Raw genomic sequence first — 21,370 nt, forward strand, 5'->3', positions numbered from 1 at the left:
TGCAGGGAGGAGAGGGGTCACGTGTGTGTGCGGGGGGGATACATATCTGTGTGCAGGGAGGAGAGGGGTCACGTGTGTGTGCGGGGGGATACATATCTGTGTGCAGGGAGGAGAGGGGTCACGTGTGTGTGCGGGGGGATACATATCTGTGTGCAGGGAGGAGAGGGGTCACGTGTGTGTGTGGGGGGATACATATCTGTGTGCAGGGAGGAGAGGGGTCACGTGTGTGCGGGGGGGGATACATATCTGTGTGCAGGGAGGAGAGGGGTCACGTGTGTGGGGGGGGGATACATATCTGTGTGCAGGGAGGAGAGGGGTCACGTGTGTGCGGGGGGGGATACATATCTGTGTGCAGGGAGGAGAGGGGTCACGTGTGTGCGGGGGGGGGGGGGGGGATACATATCTGTGTGCAGGAGGAGAGGGGTCACGTGTGTGGGGGGGGATACATATCTGTGTGCAGGGAGGAGAGGGGTCACGTGTGTGCGGGGGGGATACATATCTGTGTGCAGGGAGGAGAGGGGTCACGTGTGTGCGGGGGGGGGGGGATACATATCTGTGTGCAGGGAGGAGAGGGGTCACGTGTGTGCGGGGGGGGGGGATACATATCTGTGTGCAGGGAGGAGAGGGTCACGTGTGTGCGGGGGGGGGGGGATACATATCTGTGTGCAGGGAGGAGAGGGGTCACGTGTGTCCGGGGGGGGATACATATCTGTGTGCAGGGAGGAGAGGGGTCACGTGTGTGTGGGGGGATACATATCTGTGTGCAGGAGGAGAGGGGTCACGTGTGTGTGTGGGGGGATACATATCTGTGTGCAGGGAGGAGAGGGGTCACGTGTGTCCGGGGGGGGATACATATCTGTGTGCAGGGAGGAGAGGGGTCACGTGTGTGCGGGGGGGATACATATCTGTGTGCAGGGAGGAGAGGGGTCACGTGTGTCCGGGGGGGGATACATATCTGTGTGCAGGGAGGAGAGGGGTCACGTGTGTGTGTGGGGGATACATATCTGTGTGCAGGGAGGAGAGGGGTCACGTGTGTCCGGGGGGGGATACATATCTGTGTGCAGGGAGGAGAGGGGTCACGTGTGTGCGGGGGGGATACATATCTGTGTGCAGGGAGGAGAGGGGTCACGTGTGTGCGGGGGGGGATACATATCTGTGTGCAGGGAGGAGAGGGGTCACGTGTGTGTGGGGGGATACATATCTGTGTGCAGGGAGGAGAGGGGTCACGTGTGTGCGGGGGGGATACATATCTGTGTGCAGGGAGGAGAGGGGTCACGTGTGTGTGCGGGGGGATACATATCTGTGTGCAGGGAGGAGAGGGGTCACGTGTGTGGGGGGGGGGATACATATCTGTGTGCAGGGAGGAGAGGGGTCACGTGTGTGTGTGGGGGGATACATATCTGTGTGCAGGGAGGAGAGGGGTCACGTGTGTGCGGGGGGGGATACATATCTGTGTGCAGGGAGGAGAGGGGTCACGTGTGTGTGTGGGGGGATACATATCTGTGTGCAGGGAGGAGAGGGGTCACGTGTGTGCGGGGGGGGATACATATCTGTGTGCAGGGAGGAGAGGGGTCACGTGTGTGTGTGGGGGGATACATATCTGTGTGCAGGGAGGAGAGGGGTCACGTGTGTGTGTGGGGGGATACATATCTGTGTGCAGGGAGGAGAGGGGTCACGTGTGTGGGGGGGGATACATATCTGTGTGCAGGGAGGAGAGGGGTCACGTGTGTGTGTGGGGGGATACATATCTGTGTGCAGGGAGGAGAGGGGTCACGTGTGTGTGTGGGGGGATACATATCTGTGTGCAGGGAGGAGAGGGGTCACGTGTGTGTGTGGGGGGATACATATCTGTGTGCAGGGAGGAGAGGGGTCACGTGTGTGTGGGGGGGGGGGGAGGGAGAACCGCGTCTGGGGGGGAGGGGGGGTGAGCAGGAGAGAACTGGGCAGAGAGAGGGGGTGATGAGAGGCGGCAGGGAGGGCGGGGATGAGGAGAGAGGGGGAGTAACACACGGGAGATATGAGGAGTGGGCACAGGGTACCTTTGTGGGCACCGTGTCTGTGCTCTGCGCGGGTTTCTGTGGCACGGTTGGCAGCGTGGCCGAGGCTGCCTGCACCACCCGCAGTGCCTGCGCGGGGATGGGCACCGCCTGCGTGTCGGCCTTGGGGTTGCAGCACCTGCAGCAGGGCGGGGTTCCCGGCGCCCGGGCTCTGCAGGATCAGCAGGTTGTTACCCGCCTGCAGGATGTTCTCCGCCATCGTCTCGATCAGCACCGTCTCCAGCTGCTCCTGGGTGGGGGAGCCCGGCACGGCCCCCGCCCGCCGGCGGCTGCAGCCTCTTGCGCAGCTTCTTACCGGGCCTGACGGGGAAGAGCTGCGCGGCGTTCTCTGCCGCGGGCTCTGCCAGCCGCTGAGGGGGTGTGGCAGGGCGAGGTTACCCCGGGCGTGCTGGTGTGGGGGCGCGGGTTTGATGGGCACGTGTTTGGGGTGGGGGGAGATGATCTGGATCTGGTTGCCCAGGCCGTGGGGCAGCGCCTGGCTGGGGGCCTGGTACTGGGCAGCCTTGCCCGATGCGCCCGTGTTCTGGATGGTGAAGAGGAGCTGCCCGCCGCCCCCGGGCGCCGCGCCCAGCGGAGAGCCCTGGATCTGGAAGATGTTTCCTTTGGGGGACAGCAGGCCGATGCCCGCCTTGGTGGGGCTCAGGGGGTGCGGGGCCGGCTGGATGGGCACGAGCCTCTTGCGGGCCGGGCGAAGGGGCGGTGGGGGGGGCACAGCCGCTTCCACCGCCGGGGGCCCGATCTTACTGCATGTGGCTGCCAGGAGCGCCAGCGGAGAGGGCTGAGTATCCTGGGGAGGAGAGCACCGCGCCGTTACTACCGCAGAGCACCGCGCCGTTACTACCGCAGAGCACCGCGCCGTTACTACCGCAGAGCACCGCGCCGTTACTACCGCAGAGCACCGCGCCGTTACTACCGCAGAGCACCGCGCCGTTACTACCGCAGAGCACCGCGCCGTTACTACCGCAGAGCACCGCGCCGTTACTGCCAGACATCCCCCGCAGAGCATCGCGCCGTTACTGCCAGACATCCCCGCAGAGCACCGCGCCGTTACTGCCAGACATCCCCCGCAGAGCACCGCGCCATTACTACCGCAGAGCACCGCGCCATTACTGCCAGACATCCCCCGCAGAGCACCGCGCCATTACTGTCAGACATCCCCCGCAGAGCACCGCGCCATTACTGTCAGACATCCCCCGCAGAGCACCGCGCCGTTACTGCCAGACATCCCCCGCAGAGCATCGCGCCGTTACTGCAGACATCCCCCGCAGAGCACCGCGCCGTTACTGCCAGACATCCCCCGCAGAGCACCGCGCCATTACTACCGCAGAGCACCGCGCCATTACTGCCAGACATCCCCCGCAGAGCACCGCGCCATTACTACCGCAGAGCACCGCGCCATTACTGCCAGACATCCCCGCAGAGCACCGCGCCATTACTACCGCAGAGCACCGCGCCATTACTACTAGGCACAGCGTACCAGCAAAGCACCGCGCCATTACTACCGCAGAGCATCGCGCCATTACAGCCAGACATCCCCCGCAGAGCACCGCGCCATTACTGCCAGACATCCCCCGCAGAGCACCGCGCCATTACTACCGCAGAGCATCGCTCCGTGACTCACCTGCATAGCGGTTGTTGCTGGCTGCTGGAGGTATTCGCTGGGACTCACAGCGGCCGTCGCCATCATGCTGACCTGCAGGGAGGATACTCATTACTGATATACAGTCAGCAGTGCAAGGGACGCCAGTTGCACACAACCCCTCCTCCCAACCCACTACATAGAGGAGGCGCCCGCCTGGCGCGAGGCTCGCTCACACTGCGCCGGGCGCGAGGCTCGCTCACACTGCGCCGGGCACGAGGCTCGCTCACACTGCGCTGGGCACGAGGCTCGCTCACACGGCGCCCGGGCACGAGGCTCGCTCACACGGCGCCGGGCGCGAGGCTCGCTCACACTGCGCCGGGCATGAGGCTCGCACATGGGGCACGCGCAGTAGGGTGTGGGCACGAGGCTCGCACATGGGGCACGCGCAGTAGGGTGTGGGCACGAGGCTCGCACATGGGGCACGCGCAGTAGGGTGTGGGCACGAACGAGGCTCGCACATGGGGCACGCGCAGTAGGGCGTGGGCATGAGGCTCGCACATGGGGCACGCGCAGTAGGGCGTGGGCATGAGGCTCGCACATGGGGCACGCGCAGTAGGGCGTGGGCATGAGGCTCGCACATGGGGCACGCGCAGTAGGGCGTGGGCATGAGGCTATACCTAGTGGACGCTCACTGCCACCAGCTGGATTGCTTCTGTATTCACTGAGGGAGACTGGTCAGCATTGCAGACGTACACTGCCCGTCCTGCACTGTGCCCACGTGGAGACGTACGCTGCCCGTCCTGCACTGTGCCCACGTGGAGACGTACGCTGCCCGTCCTGCACTGTGCCCACGTGGAGACGTACGCTGCCCGTCCTGCACTGTGCCCACGTGGAGACGTACGCTGCCCGTCCTGCACTGTGCCCACGTGGAGACGTACGCTGCCCGTCCTGCACTGTGCCCACGTGGAGACGTACGCTGCCCGTCCTGCACTGTGCCCACGTGGAGACGTACGCTGCCCGTCCTGCACTGTGCCCACGTGGAGACGTACGCTGCCCGTCCTGCACTGTGCCCACGTGGAGACGTACGCTGCCCGTCCTGCACTGTGCCCACGTGGAGACGTACGCTGCCCGTCCTGCACTGTGCCCACGTGGAGACGTACGCTGCCCGTCCTGCACTGTGCCCACGTGGAGACGTACGCTGCCCGTCCTGCACTGTGCCCACGTGGAGACGTACGCTGCCCGTCCTGCACTGTGCCCACGTGGAGACGTACGCTGCCCGTCCTGCACTGTGCCCACGTGGAGACGTACGCTGCCCGTCCTGCACTGTGCCCACGTGGAGACGTACGCTGCCCGTCCTGCACTGTGCCCACGTGGAGACGTACGCTGCCCGTCCTGCACTGTGCCCACGTGGAGACGTACGCTGCCCGTCCTGCACTGTGCCCACGTGGAGACGTACGCTGCCCGTCCTGCACTGTGCCCACGTGGAGACGTACGCTGCCCGTCCTGCACTGTGCCCACGTGGAGACGTACGCTGCCCGTCCTGCACTGTGCCCACGTGGAGACGTACGCTGCCCGTCCTGCACTGTGCCCACGTGGACACGTACGCTGCCCGTCCTGCACTGTGCCCACGTGGAGATGTCGGGAGCCGACACAGAGAGTATTACAGACACTGAGCACCCGGCAGCAGGACACGCAGGCACCTGGAGGCACAGGAAACAAAGTGTTAATACTCCACTCTGACCCCGCCGGCCCTAACCCCGACACGCCGGCCCTCAGCCTGACCCTAACGCGCCGGCCCTCAGCCTGACCCTAATGCACTGGCCCTCAGCCTGACCCTAATGCACTGGCCCTCAGCCTGACCCTAACGCGCCGGCCCTCAGCCTGACCCTAATGCACTGGCCCTCAGCCTGACCCTAACGCGCCGGCCCTCAGCCTGACCCTAACGCACTGGCCCTCAGCCTGACCCTAAGGCGCCGGCCCTCAGCCTGACCCTAAGGCGCCGGCCCTCAGCCTGACCCTAACGCACTGGGCCTCAGCCTGACCCTAAGGCGCCGGCCCTCAGCCTGACCCTAAGGCGCCGGCCCTCAGCCTGACCCTAACGCACTGGGCCTCAGCCTGACCCCAACGCACCGGCCCTCAGCCTGACCCTAACGCACTGGCCCTCAGCCTGACCCTAACGCACCGGGCCTCAGCCTGACCCTAACGCACTGGGCCTCAGCCTGACCCTAACGCACCGGCCCTCAGCCTGACCCTAACGCACTGGGCCTCAGCCTGACCCTAACGCACCGGCCCTCAGCCTGACCCTAACGCACTGGGCCTCAGCCTGACCCCACCGGCCCACACGCTGACCCCAATGCACCGGCCCTAACCCTAACCCCGACGCGCCGGCCCTCAGCCTGACCTCAATATACCGGCCCTCACTCTGACCCCAACGCACCGACCCTCACCCCAATGCACCGGCCCTCACCCTTTTCTGTGGCTAACAAAATGCTTTTATTTGTGCGAGCTTTCCAGATACACTGATCTCTTCTTCTGGCGATGTTATAACACCGCCGTTATAATCTCTTGTTGTAACATCGCCGGAAGAAGAGATCAGTGTATCTGGAAAGCTCACACAAATAAAAGCATTTCGTTAGCCACAGAACGGTATCATCTATTTATTTTTGATTATTAAGCTCGGCTAACAGGAGAGGGGAGAAGGGGAGAAGGGGAGAAGGGGAGAAGGGGAGAAGGGGAGAAGGGGAGAAGGGGAGAAGGGGAGAAGGGGAGAAGGGGAGAAGGGGAGAAGGGGAGAAGGGGAGAAGGGGAGAAGGGGGAGAAGGGGAGAAGGGGAGAAGGGGAGAAGGGGAGAGACATACAACCATCCGGGTACACAGTGTGTCACCGCAGTAACACACGGGATATAATAATATAACACATATTGGGAATCAGCGCTTCAGGTATAAAAGTAACATTAGGAATAGGAGTCCCTGCCCCGAAGAGCTTACACTCCAATATATACTAATATAGTGTGTGTGTATATATATAGGCGCCGAGGAGGGCAGGGGTGTGCACGGGGAAAAGTTTCCCACCCCTGTGCTAGGTGATAATGGTGAAAGTCAGGGTTGCGCTTATAGTTAGCGCTGCGGCGCCTGCGAGGTTGCGCAGCTCCGCAGCAAGTACATGCGGTCTGTCGCGGGTGCCCGCAGTGGGGGCGACATCTGGCGGTCGCGATCGCTGGTAGCCAAAGGATTTTTACCCCCTTCGTCGATTGCCGCGTGACGTCAGCGGCAGGTGAGCGACTCAGCCAATGAGGGCGAACCGCTCACAGCCACGCCTCCACCGCGCCCCCTCGTCTCCTGCGCAGCTCACAAGTGATATTCTTTATTTATTACAGGATATGCTTAACGGTGCAGGGGTTTTTCGTCACCTTTTTCACCCACCATAAGTTATCTAATTGTGGTGTGTGTGAAATATATATATATATACTAAATAAAATGTACAAAAAAATTATATACACACACACACACACACACACACACACATATATATATATATACACACACACACACACACACACACACACACACACACACACACACACACACACACATATATACACACACATACATATACATATATATATATATATACACACCACACACATACATATATACATATACATATATACATATATATATATATATATATATATATATACACACACACACACACACACACACACACACACACACACACACATATATATATATACACACACACACACACAGTGACTGACACACCCCTCCCCCCGTGGCGGTGATCCCGGGGTAGAGTGTCAGCTCCTGGGCCAAGCTCTAGTGAGACCCTCGCGGGGCGGGGCCAGCTCAGCCCCTTCCGGTCCCACAGAGGCCAAATCTCCCTCTCCTCCCCTCCCCCCCCCAGGGTGTATTCCCGCCTCCTCCGGTACCGGAAGCAGCACCTCCCGCCCCGGCGGAAGCTCCCGGACTCACCCGCCGCTTGTCACTTCTTACCGGGCCCGGACAACAACGCAACAAGCCCCGCCCAGCGGCGGAACTGCTACCCCTACCAACCAATCACCGATCTCCCTGTCCGGAGCGACGCGCGCACTGACCAATCACGTTAAGCAGAGGAAGACGGACTGCCGGAGCGACCAATCACCGAACTGAATCGCAGATGGACGGCTCTTCGACCAATTGGAAAGGGCCTCTTAGAACCACGTGGGCAGGGCGTACAAGGGTGACCGACGGCCGTCTGTTGTCACTACAATATCTACGCAAGTGCCCCACGTGGGCTGGTCGTAGCCCACTGATAGGTCGGATTACCTATGGGTGTGGCTACCCGCCGAGCACGGGGAGGAAGGCAGCGATTGGCAGACGTGTAGGGGGGGGGGTGTTAACCATGATGACGTTGTCAGACGCAATGCTGATTGGTGGATAGGACAGTGAGTGACAGGCGATCTGCAGGCGGGAAAAGTGCAGTGTCATGGCGGCCGCCTCAGTCAGAGTGTACATACTGTATTATAGGGGAAACACACACACACACACACACACACACACACACACACACACACACACACACACACACACACACACACACACACACACACACACACACACACACACACACACACACACACACACACTGTGAGATATACACAGTGATACACACACACACCTTACTGCCCAGTGATATTATTATTATAATAATAAGTGTGGAACATATACACATACATATATATATATAACAACTAGAGAGGAGGCAACACCTTACGGCCCTGTGTTATTATTATTATAATAAGATTTGTACTCCTAATACACCTAAATGTACTGCCTGAGTCGCAGGGAGGGGGGATAAAGAGACTCGCCCCAATGTTACACGGAGCTATCACTGGGGCTTCACCCACTTCAAAGGTGGGCTGCTCCTCCAGCCCGTAACATGAAAATGAGAGAGAACCAGGGCGCCCAACGGCTGCACCCTGAATCCTTGGAGTGCCGGAGGGGTCACGGGCACAAGCAGTGACTGACGGGAGGGGTAAATATGGCTGCTGTTCATACAGCGCTAGCCTGCCATTACCCCTACCTGTCAGTAATACAGTGTATTAGGTTATATGTGTATTATATCTGCATTGTAAACCTGGTTCCAGCACCTCAGGGACCAGGGGTTAATGTGGTTGCAGGAGAAATGTTGCAGAAGTGTCTGTGACCTTTCCCTGTAATGGTTTGTATGTGGCTCTTTATAATGTTGCGTTTCGATCCACCAATCCGGGCCTGAGTTGGTAGGCAGCACCTGGCCCTGAATGTTTCTAAGGCCGAGTCCATAGAAGGACAGGCCGTGCTGAGGCGTGCGGACGCTCTGCGCTGAGCCACTGCAACTTCAATGAGGATGCCTTGAGAGGGGGCTCACGCGAGCGTCCGCAGGCGTGCTGACGAGTTGGAGGTTTCAGCCGAGCGCCAAGCTGTTTTTCAGCGCGCTGTCGGCTGAAAACCTCCAATCACAGCACAGCAGCGTCAACGTCACGGCGCCGTGACATTGACGTCAGTGCGTCGCAGGCGATTGGCCCAGCGACGTCACTGCCCCGCCTCCAACCACCTCCCCCCGGCTCCCTTCGCGCACGCTGGCTCGCCTGCAAGTCTGTGCAATCGCGCTGACTGAAGCAGGCGAGCCTCAGCGTTAGCGCGCCTCCGCTCTCCCCACACGTCTATGGCCCGGGCCTAAGTTAGGCCAGGTCCCCGCTGGCTACTGCAGCACCCACGGTGGCGGACGCCTCAGGGACAAGAGCCGTCCCTCAATGGGGCCGGGCCGCTTGCGGGTGTGGTCCGCTGCGCCGTCAGAATCTCCTGCTCTCAAGAAAATTGAGATCAGGAGTTGCGGCAGAGCGCTAGGCCCAGCCCTCCCCCCCCCCCGGCGGTTCAGCAAATGAGGGCGAACCTGTCAGGTGACGTTACGGCCGCTCCCCCGTCACGTCCCCCCCCTGCAGCTCACTGCAGACCGGGGGACTCGGCTGCACGCGCCGCCAGCCTCGCAGACGCGCGTGCAGCGGGGCCGTAGCCTTAGGCTGCGTCTACACACTTGGAGCGTTTACATTAGTGAATGTAAATATGAATGCTCACGTGGCGCGCCCGTGCCCATACGCTCGCCAGCCGCTTGGCGAGACAGATTAAAATTGATTTCAGGCGCGCCGAAGCGTCACGTGACCCTTCAGCAACCAATCAGCGCCTGACACTGGACGGCCACGCAGAAGAAGTAAGATAACAAGGGAAATCTCTGCAAGAAGGTCCGTGCAACCAGGACTGCAGGGTATCCCCAGTTGGGTATGTGTGTTGTCCTGGAACAGGATTACACATTTTCTGCCTCCCTTTGCAGTTTTGACTATTCCTGCCTCCCTTGTTCGGCTGCCTGTAATTCTCCTGTTCCAGCAGCTAGCCTCATGTGTAAAGGTAACATTATTGCTACATATGTCCCTTACGCAGCCTTAGCTGGTTGCCCTGGCAACCTTCCAATCTCCTTAGCTAGAAAGGTGGTTTAGTCCAGCTTGCTCCCCCGCCTTTATAGCAGTTACTTTGGTCCTTAGTCCCTTCCTGCCAGCCACAGGAACATGTGCTTTAGATCTAACTAGCTGGCTTAGTGAGTACCTGCTTCCTCCATCACACCCTGGCAAGGCCATCCTTTTTTTACCGCCCCCCCATAACAGAGCACCTTCACATAGAGAAGCCCTCTCTCACCACACATTACCATCTATATTTGTTTTTGACTCCCCCATTACAGTTGAAGAAAATAAAAGGACTCTGTGTGCTCTCAAAAGGGGACGAGTTAAACCCCTGGACTCGCTCACATCCCACATGTGACCCTGGCTCCAGAAGATGTGTTGTTTGTTTATATGTCTCTGTGTTTCTGTCTGGCGATATTGATCCCTGGTATTAGTCCTGGCCTCCCGTGACAGTGATGTGATCCCTCCGTCACTGATGGGGAAAAGGGGAGGAGTCGACGCAGGCCGCGACGTCCCCCTAGCAAGATGAGCTGCCATTTTGTGACGTAGCTGCGACGTCCTGGGGCGCCGAAACGGTTAAGGCCGCAGTTCCCCCTCCGGCCCTTCTGGTTTTTTTTGGGGGGGGGGGCGGGGTGATCGGATGGGAAGCAGGAGGCCCACGGATGTAAAACGTGGCTCCTTGTACTTCCTTATATTTATAGCCACCGCCTCAATGCCGGCCGCAGTTGCGGTTCCTATTGGCGCCGGAAACGTAAACGGCCATTTTGTTTCCCCTGTACTGTAAGTGGTAAGCATCTCGGGAAGCAGGGGCTCGGAAATAGCGCGTTTTAATCTTCGGAGACCCCAATCCGCGTGAAAACGAAATGGAGTAGGGAGTTAAAACAAATTGGGAGTATGGGAAGGAGAGGAACGTGTGTGTGTAATAACGGTTGTACCGGCGCGGTGTTTTAAGTAATAAGTATGTGATCTGTCATCACAAATGCGTGGGATACTGGTAACTATAACGTAACGTGCGACGCAGAACTAAAACTCGCTAAACTCTGGAAAAGAGGAGGAATTTCTGTGTAGTTGCAACAAAAAAAAACGTGAAAAGAAAACCGTGTCACATGAGAGGAATCCGGGCGACCACCATCTTTACATAAAGTCCCGAAGTTCGGAGCGTAATGTCACGCCCTACATAATGGCGCAGGGGGGGGGAAGAATCCAGTCATGTCGCTTAATAGGGGTGCCAGGCGGCTTCTCCAAAAATACTGGACACAATGGTGAAAGATGCAACCCACCTGAGACACACACATGCCTCTCACTGCTCCATGCTGTTTCCTCCTCTCCTTGGCCGCACCCCCAAGCTCCTGACACCTCCTCCTGATTGGCTGCATTAACCAGCAGCAGCCAATAAGGATGGAGGAAGCTGCCCAGCCCCCTAGCTACATCCCTGCTCGGGGGGAAACTCGCAGCCCCCCCAAGCCGGTCAGGTCACTATGTCCAGAGATATAATTCCGGGACACATACATGTCCAGTATTACTTCAATGTTTTTTTACTGGACAGTGTCCACATGCAGGACAGTCCGGTTCGGACACCTGGTAACCCTACATGTCGCAGTGAACGCACGGCCTCCGAATTTACCCCCCACCGACCTGCCACGATCCCAAACCTTTCTATAAGTACAATAACGCAGACGTACAATCCAATCCTAATAACCTGATCATCACGCCATGGGGCAGAGCAGCAGAACTGCGGAAACTACCGGGCAAATCTACTCTGGGAAGTCATAGTCTATCGAAGACATTTCTGTCACTCGAAGTCGCACAGAATGAGCGATTACTGTGTTATTTGTACATCATGCAGGCCATTGCCACAGTGTGGGGGATCTGCTTATATTATTATTGATTATTTGATGATTATTATTAATATATTATTGAATTAAATGTGTTTTATAGAGAGGTTGTGATCAGATATATGGTAATCTGGTGGCGTTTTGGGATTGCGGCCTAAAGCCAGGTCCCCAGAGGCCGCTGTGGCGCGCGCTATAGTGTGCGCGCCCCACAGCACAATCCTCTAGGGGGCAGGCCCCAGTGGGCGCGCAAAGCGCGATGACGCGTACGCTGGCAGGGAAGACCAATTTTATCTTCCCATGCTGCGACGCGATGACGTGGTCGGCGGGCAGCCAATGGAAAGGCAGATATGCCCCGTCATGGCCACACCCCCCGTCATGGCCCTTCCCCCCGCGCATCCTATCACTCCCCTACAGACCGCAGATTGCGGCTTTTATCTGTGCACGCGCCGCCAGCAGCAAATATATTGAGGGCTGCAAACTTCCCTCCAAGGCCACTATATCAGCACAGGAATGACCGTGATGTGTCACCATTCCAGCCATTAGAGGGAGCAGAAGCCTCACAAATCCCGTCCCTCACAAATCCCCAGGTCTCATGACACGGTCCCTGCGGTGAAACCTCCCTGGCACGGCCAGCGAGCGTGAAACCTGGCGAGAGCGACATGTTTCACATCATTACATGGACAATGCCCTGCACTGTATGGGCCTCCCTTAGCATACTGGACCGGGCAGTCCGGCATGTAACCCCCGCCTTTCAATGTTTCGCCTTTAAACGTTCGCTCGGTAACGGTATTTTGGTCCCAAAGCCTGGCTGTAAAGGGTAGAGCGATGACAGGGGTTTCCAGGTGTCCAGTATTGAACCGGACTGTCCTGTATTTGGACACTGTCCAGTACATTTTTTTAGAGGTAATACTGGACGTGTATGTGTATACCGGTATTACCTCTCTGGGCGTGTATGTGTATACTGGTATTACCTCTCTGGGGGCGTGTATGTGTATACCGGCCTTACCTCTCTGGGAGTGTATGTGTATACCGGTATTACCTCTCAGGGCGTGTATGTGTATACCGGTATTACCTCTCTGGGTGTGTATGTGTATACCGGTATTACCTCTCAGGGCGTGTATGTGTATACCGGTATTACCTCTCTGGGTGTGTATGTGTATACCGGTATTATCTCTCTGGGCGTGTATGTGTATACCGGTATTACCTCTCTGGGCGTGTATGTTTATACCGGTATTACCTCTCTGTGCGTGTATGTGTATATCGGTATTACCTCTCTGGGCGTGTATGTGTATAACGGTATTACCTCTCTGTGCGTGTATGTGTATACCGGTATTACCTCTCTGGACATGTATGTGTATATACCGGTATTACCTCTCTGGGCGTGTATGTGTATACCGGTATTACCTCTCTGGGCGTGTATGTGTATACCGGTATTACGTCTCTGGGTGTGTATGTGTATACCAGTATTACCTCTCTGGGTGTGTATGTGTATACCGGTATTACCTCTCTGGGCGTGTATGTGTATACCGGTATTACCTCTCTGGGCGTGTATGTGTATACCGGTATTACCTCTCTGGGCGTGTATGTGTATACCGGTATTACCTCTCTGGGCGTGTATGTGTATACCGGTATTACCTCTCTGGGTGTGTATGTGTATACCAGTATTACCTCTGGGTGTGTATGTGTATACCGGTATTACCTCTCTGGGCGTGTATGTGTATACCGGTATTACCTCTCTGGGTGTGTATGTGTATACCGGTATTACCTCTCTGGGGGTGTATGTGTATACCGGTATTACCTCTCTGGGCGTGTATGTGTATACCGGTATTACCTCTCTGGGCGTGTATGTGTATACCGGTATTACCTCTCTGGGTGTGTATGTGTATACCGGTATTACCTCTCTGGGGGTGTATGTGTATACCGGTATTACCTCTCTGGGCGTGTACGTGTATACCGGTATTACCTCTCTGGGCGTGTATGTGTATACCGGTATTACCTCTCTGGGCGTGTATGTGTATACCGATATTACCTCTCTGGGTGTGTATGTGTATACCGGTATTACCTCTCTGGGAGTGTATGTGTATACCTGTATTACCTCTCTGGGCGTGTATGTGTATACCGGTATTACCTCTCTGGGTGTGTATGTATATACCGGTATTACCTCTCTGGGCGTGTATGTGTATACCGGTATTACCTCTCTGGGTGTGTATGTGTATACCGGTATTACCTCTCTGGGCGTGTATGTGTATACCGGTATTACCTCTCTGGGGGTGTATGTGTATACCGGTATTACCTCTCTGGGGGTGTATGTGTATACCGGTATTACCTCTCTGGGCGTGTATGTGTATACCGGTATTACCTCTCTGGGCGTGTATGTGTATACCGGTATTACCTCTCTGGGTGTGTATGTGTATACCGGTATTACCTCTCTGGGGGTGTATGTGTATACCGGTATTACCTCTCTGGGGGTGTATGTGTATACCGGTATTACCTCTCTGGGCGTGTATGTGTATACCGGTATTACCTCTCTGGGCGTGTATGTGTATACCGGTATTACCTCTCTGGGCGTGTATGTGTATACCGGTATTACCTCTCTGGGCGTGTATGTGTATACCGGTATTACCTCTCTGGGCGTGTGTGTGTATACCGGTATTACCTCTCTGGGGGTGTACGTGTATACCGGTATTACTTCTCTGGGCGTGTATGTGTATACCGGTATTACCTCTCTGGGCGTGTATGTGTATACCGGTATTACCTCTCTGGGCGTGTATGTGTATACCGGTATTACCTCTCTGGGTGTGTATGTGTATACCGGTATTACCTCTCTGGGGGTGTATATATATACCGGTATTACCTCTCTGGGCGTGTATGTGTATACCGGTATTACCTCTCTGGGTGTGTATGTGTATACCGGTATTACCTCTCTGGGGGTGTATATATATACCGGTATTACCTCTCTGGGCGTGTATGTGTATACCGGTATTACCTCTCTGGGCGTGTATGTGTATACCGGTATTACCTCTCTGGGTGTGTATGTGTATACCAGTATTACCTCTCTGGGCGTGTATGTGTATACCGGTATTACCTCTCTGGGCGTGTATGTGTATACCGGTATTACCTCTCTGGGCGTGTATGTGTATACCGGTATTACCTCTCTGGGCGTGTATGTGTATACCGGTATTACCTCTCTGGACGTGTATGTGTATACCGGTATTACCTCTCTGGGCATGTATGTGTATACCGGTATTACCTCTCTGGGCGTGTATGTGTATACTGGTATTACCTCTCTGGGCGTGTATGTGTATACCGGTATTACCTCTCTGGGCGTGTATGTGTATACCGGTATTACCTCTCTGGGCGTGTATGTGTATACCGGTATTACCTCTCTGGGCGTGTATGTGTATACCGGTATTACCTCTCTGGGCGTATATGTGTATACCGGTATTACCTCTCTGGATGTGTATGTGTATACCGGTATTACCTCTCTAGGCGTGTATGTGTATACCGGTATTACCTCTCTGGGCGTGTATGTGTATACCGGTATTACCTCTCTGGGCGTGTATGTGTATACCGGTATTACCTCTCTGGGCGTGTATGTGTATACCGGTATTACCTCTCTGGATGTGTATGTGTATACCGGTATTACCTCTCTGGGCGTGTATGTGTATACCGGTATTACCTCTCTGGGCGTGTATGTGTATACCGGTATTACCTCTCTGGGCGTGTATGTGTATACCGGTATTACCTCTCTGGACATGTATGTGTATATACCGGTATTACCTCTCTGGGCGTGTATGTGTATACCGGTATTACCTCTCTGGGCGTGTATGTGTATACCGGTATTACCTCTCTGGGCGTGTATGTGTATACCGGTATTACCTCTCTGGGCGTGTATGTGTATACCGGTATTACCTCTCTGGGCGTGTATGTGTATACCGGTATTACCTCTCTGGGCGTGTATGTGTATACCGGTATTACCTCTCTGGGCATGTATGTGTATACCGGTATTACCTCTCTGGGCGTGTATGTGTATACCGGTATTACCTCTCTGGGCGTGTATGTGTATACCGGTATTACCTCTCTGGGCGTGTATGTGTATACCGGTATTACCTCTCTGGGCGTGTATGTGTATACCGGTATTACCTCTCTGGGCGTGTATGTGTATACCGGTATTACTTCTCTGGGCGTGTGTGTGTATACCGGTATTACCTCTCTGGGCGTGTATGTGTATACCGGTATTACCTCTCTGGGCGTGTATGTGTATACCGGTATTACCTCTCTGGGCGTGTATGTGTATACCGGTATTACCTCTCTGGGCGTGTATGTGTATACCGGTATTACCTCTCTGGGCGTGTATGTGTATACCGGTATTACCTCTCTGGGCGTGTATGTGTATACCGGTATTACCTCTCTGGGCGTGTATGTGTATACCGGTATTACCTCTCTGGGCGTGTATGTGTATACCGGTATTACCTCTCTGGGCGTGTATGTGTATACCGGTATTACCTCTCTGGGCGTGTATGTGTATACCGGTATTACCTCTCTGGGCGTGTATGTGTATACCGGTATTACCTCTCTGGGCGTGTACGTGTATACCGGTATTACCTCTCTGGGCGTTTATGTGTATACCGGTATTACCTCTCTGGGCATGTATGTGTATACCGGTATTACCTCTCTGGGCGTGTATGTGTATACCGGTATTATCTCTCTGGGCGTGTATGTGTATACCGGTATTACCTCTCTGGGCGTGTACGTGTATACCGGTATTACCTCTCTGGGCGTGTATGTGTATACCGGTATTATCTCTCTGGGCGTGTATGTGTATACCGGTATTACCTCTCTGGGCGTGTATGTGTATACCGGTATTACCTCTCTGTGCGTGTATGTGTATACCGGTATTACCTCTCTGGGCGTGTATGTGTATACCGGTATTATCTCTCTGGGCGTGTATGTGTATACCGGTATTACCTCTCTGGGCGTGTATGTGTATACCGGTATTACCTCTCTGGGCATGTATGTGTATACCGGTATTACCTCTCTGGGCATGTATGTGTATACCGGTATTACCTCTCTGGGCGTGTATGTGTATACCGGTATTACCTCTCTGGGCATGTATGTGTATACCGGTATTACCTCTCTGGGCGTGTACGTGTATACCGGTATTACCTCTCTGGGCGTGTATGTGTATACCGGTATTATCTCTCTGGGCGTGTATGTGTATACCGGTATTACCTCTCTGGGCGTGTATGTGTATACCGGTATTACCTCTCTGTGCGTGTATGTGTATACCGGTATTACCTCTCTGGGCGTGTATGTGTATACCGGTATTATCTCTCTGGGCGTGTATGTGTATACCGGTATTACCTCTCTGGGCGTGTATGTGTATACCGGTATTACCTCTCTGGGCATGTATGTGTATACCGGTATTACCTCTCTGGGCATGTATGTGTATACCGGTATTACCTCTCTGGGCATGTTTGTGTATACCGGTATTACCTCTCTGGGTGTGTATGTGTATACCGGTATTACCTCTCTGGGCGTGTATGTGTATACCGGTATTACCTCTCTGGGTGTGTATGTGTATACCGGTATTACCTCTCTGGGCGTGTATGTGTATACCGGTATTACCTCTCTGGGCGTGTATGTGTATACCGGTATTACCTCTCTGGGCGTGTATGTGTATATCGGTATTACCTCTCTGGGCGTGTATGTGTATACCGGTATTACCTCTCTGGGTGTGTATGTGTATGCCGGTATTACCTCTCTGGACGTGTATGTGTATACCGGTATTACCTCTCTGGGTGTGTATGTGTATACCGGTATTACCTCTCTGGGCGTGTATGTGTATACCGGTATTACCTCTCTGGGCGTGTATGCGTATACCGGTATTACCTCTCTGGGCGTGTATGTGTATACCGGTATTACCTCTCTGGGAGTGTATGTGTATACCGGTATTACCTCTCTGGACGTGTATGTGTATACCGGTATTACCTCTCTGGGCGTGTATGTGTATACCGGTATTACCTCTCTGGATGTGTATGTGTATACCGGTATTACCTCTCTGGACGTGTATGTGTATACCGGTATTACCTCTCTGGGCGTGTATGTGTGTATACCGGTATTACCTCTCTGGGCGTGTACGTGTATACCGGTATTACCTCTCTGGGCGTGTACGTATATACCGGTATTACCTCTCTGGGCGTGTATGTGTATACCGGTATTACCTCTCTGGGCGTGTATGTGTATAACGGTATTACCTCTCTGGGCGTGTATGTGTATACCGGTATTACCTCTCTGGGCGTGTATGTGTATACCGGTATTACCTCTCTGGATGTGTATGTGTATACCGGTATTACCTCTCTGGGCGTGTATGTGTATACCGGTATTACTTCTCTGGGGGTGTATGTGTATACCGGTATTACCTCTCTGGGCGTGTATGTGTATACCGGTATTACCTCTCTGGGCGTGTATGTGTATACCGGTATTACCTCTCTGGACATGTATGTGTATAGCGGTATTACCTCTCTGGGCGTGTATGTGTATACCGGTATTACCTCTCTGGGCGTGTATGTGTATACCGGTATTACCTCTCTGGGCGTGTGTGTGTATACCGGTATTACCTCTCTGGGCGTGTATGTGTATACCGGTATTACCTCTCTGGGCGTGTATGTGTATACCGGTATTACCTCTCTGGGCGTGTATGTGTATACCGGTATTACCTCTCTGGGCGTGTATGTGTATACCGGTATTACCTCTCTGGGCGTGTATGTGTATACCGGTATTACCTCTCTGGGTGTGTATGTGTATACCGGTATTACCTCTCTGGGCGTGTATGTGTATACCGGTATTACCTCTCTGGGCGTGTATGTGTATACAGGTATTACCTCTCTGGGCGTGTATGTGTATACCGGTATTACCTCTCTGGGCGTGTATGTGTATACCGGTATTACCTCTCTGGGCGTGTATGTGTATACCGGTATTACCTCTCTGGGCGTGTATCTGTATACCGGTATTACCTCTCTGGGTGTGTATGTGTATACCGGTATTACCTCTCTGGGCGTGTATGTGTATACCGGTATTACCTCTCTGGGCGTGTATGTGTATACCGGTATTACCTCTCTGGGCGTGTATGTGTATACCGGTATTACCTCTGGGCGTGTATGTGTATACCGGTATTACCTCTCTGGGTGCGTGTATGTGTATACCGGTATTACCTCTCTGGGCGTGTACGTGTATACCGGTATTACCTCTCTGGGCGTGTATGTGTATACCGGTATTACCTCTCTGGGCGTGTATGTGTATACCGGTATTACCTCTCTGGGTGTGTATGTGTATACCGGTATTACCTCTCTGGGTGTGTATGTGTATGCCGGTATTACCTCTCTGGGCGTGTATGTGTATACAGGTATTACCTCTCTGGGCGTGTATGTGTATACCGGTATTACCTCTCTGGGCGTGTATGTGTATACAGGTATTACCTCTCTGGGTGTGTATGTGTATGCCGGTATTACCTCTCTGGGCGTGTATGTGTATACAGGTATTACCTCTCTGGGCGTGTATGTGTATACCGGTATTACCTCTCTGGGTGTGTATGTGTATACCGGTATTACCTCTCTGGGCGTGTATGTGTATACAGGTATTACCTCTCTGGGTGTGTATGTGTATGCCGGTATTACCTCTCTGGGTGTGTGTGTGTATACCGGTATTACCTCTCTGGGCGTGTATGTGTATACCGGTATTACCTCTCTGGGCGTGTATGTGTATACCGGTATTACCTCTCTGGGCGTGTATGTGTATACCGGTATTACCTCTCTGGGTGTGTATGTGTATACCGGTATTACCTCTCTGGGCGTGTATGTGTATACCGGTATTACCTTTCTGGGCATGTATGTATATACCGGTATTACCTCTCTGGGCGTGTACGTGTATACCGGTATTACCTCTCTGGGCGTGTATGTGTATACCGGTATTACCTTTCTGGGCATGTATGTATATACCGGTATTACCTCTCTGGGCGTGTATGTGTATACCGGTATTACCTCTCTGGGGGTGTATGTGTATACCGGTATTACCTCTCTGGGCGTGTATGTGTATACCGGTATTACCTCTCTGGGGGTGTATGTGTATACCGGTATTACCTCTCTGGGCGTGTATGTGTATACCGGTATTACCTCTCTGGGCGTGTATGTGTATAGCGGTATTACCTCTCTGGGCGTGTATGTGTATACCGGTATTACCTCTCTGGGCGTGTATGTGTATACCGGTATTACCTCTCTGGGCGTGTATGTGTATACCGGTATTACCTCTCTGGGGGTGTATGTGTATACCGGTATTACCTCTCTGGGCGTGTATGTGTATACCGGTATTACCTCTCTGGGCGTGTATGTGTATACCGGTATTACCTCTCTGGGCGTGTATGTGTATACCGGTATTACCTCTCTGGGCGTGTATGTGTATACCGGTATTACCTCTCTGGGCGTGTATGTGTATACCGGTATTACCTCTCTGGGCGTGTATGTGTATACCGGTATTACCTCTCTGGGCGTGTATGTGTATACCGGTATTACCTCTCTGGGCATGTATGTGTATACGGGTATTACCTCTCTGGGCGTGTATGTGTATACCGGTATTACCTCTCTGGGCGTGTGTGTGTATACCGGTATTACCTCTCTGGGTGTGTATGTGTATACCGGTATTACCTCTCTGGGTGTGTATGTGTATACCGGGTATTACCTCTCTGGGCGTGTATGTGTATACCGGTATTACCTCTCTGGGCGTGTATGTGTATACCGGTATTACCTCTCTGGGCGTGTATGTGTATACCGGTATTACCTCTCTGGGCGTGTATGTGTATACCGGTATTACCTCTCTGGGCGTGTATGTGTATACCGGTATTATCTCTCTGGGCGTGTATGTGTATACCGGTATTACCTCTCTGGGCGTGTATGTGTATACCGGTATTACCTCTCTGGGCGTGTATGTGTATAGCGGTATTACCTCTCTGGGTGTGTATGTGTATACCGGGATTACCTCTCTGGGCGTGTATGTGTATACCGGTATTACCTCTCTGTATATAGTGACCCGACCGGCTTGGGCGGCCGCAGGATATCCCCGAGCAGGGCTGTTGCTAGGGGGCCGGGCAGTTTCCTCCATCCTGTTTGGCTGCTGTTGGGTAATGCAGCCAATTAGGAGGAGGTGTCAGGAGCCTGGAGGCGGGGCCAAGGAGAGGAGGAAACAGCATGGAGCGGAGAGTGGTGTGTGTATGTGTGTCTCTAGCTTGTGGCAACTTTCACTATTGTGTCCAGTATTTTTGGAGAATCCACCTGGCGCCCCTACATGTATCCCATAGAACATACCACTAGTAGGATACAAGATACTTGCCTTTTGGTTTGTAACTAAGTGTGTA

At 54.3% G+C, this 21,370-nt stretch overlaps 1 protein-coding gene across 1 annotated transcript in view; it reads right to left on the reverse strand.

The window, feature by feature from the left end:
• Positions 1-5,291, reverse strand: part of SP2 (Sp2 transcription factor) — a 20,394-nt gene extending 15,103 nt beyond the window's left edge. Inside the window, 6 exon segments of the mRNA XM_075581019.1 lie at positions 2,040-2,165; positions 2,167-2,313; positions 2,315-2,406; positions 2,409-2,844; positions 3,679-3,750; positions 4,430-5,291. Of these exon segments, the coding sequence (XP_075437134.1) occupies positions 2,040-2,165; positions 2,167-2,313; positions 2,315-2,406; positions 2,409-2,844; positions 3,679-3,744 (867 nt within the window). The 5' untranslated portion in view covers positions 3,745-3,750; positions 4,430-5,291.
• Between the last annotated feature and the right edge of the window lie 16,079 nt (positions 5,292-21,370).

This window comes from Ascaphus truei, assembly GCF_040206685.1.
Source record: "Ascaphus truei isolate aAscTru1 chromosome 23 unlocalized genomic scaffold, aAscTru1.hap1 SUPER_23_unloc_2, whole genome shotgun sequence".
Lineage (NCBI taxonomy): Eukaryota > Metazoa > Chordata > Amphibia > Anura > Ascaphidae > Ascaphus > Ascaphus truei.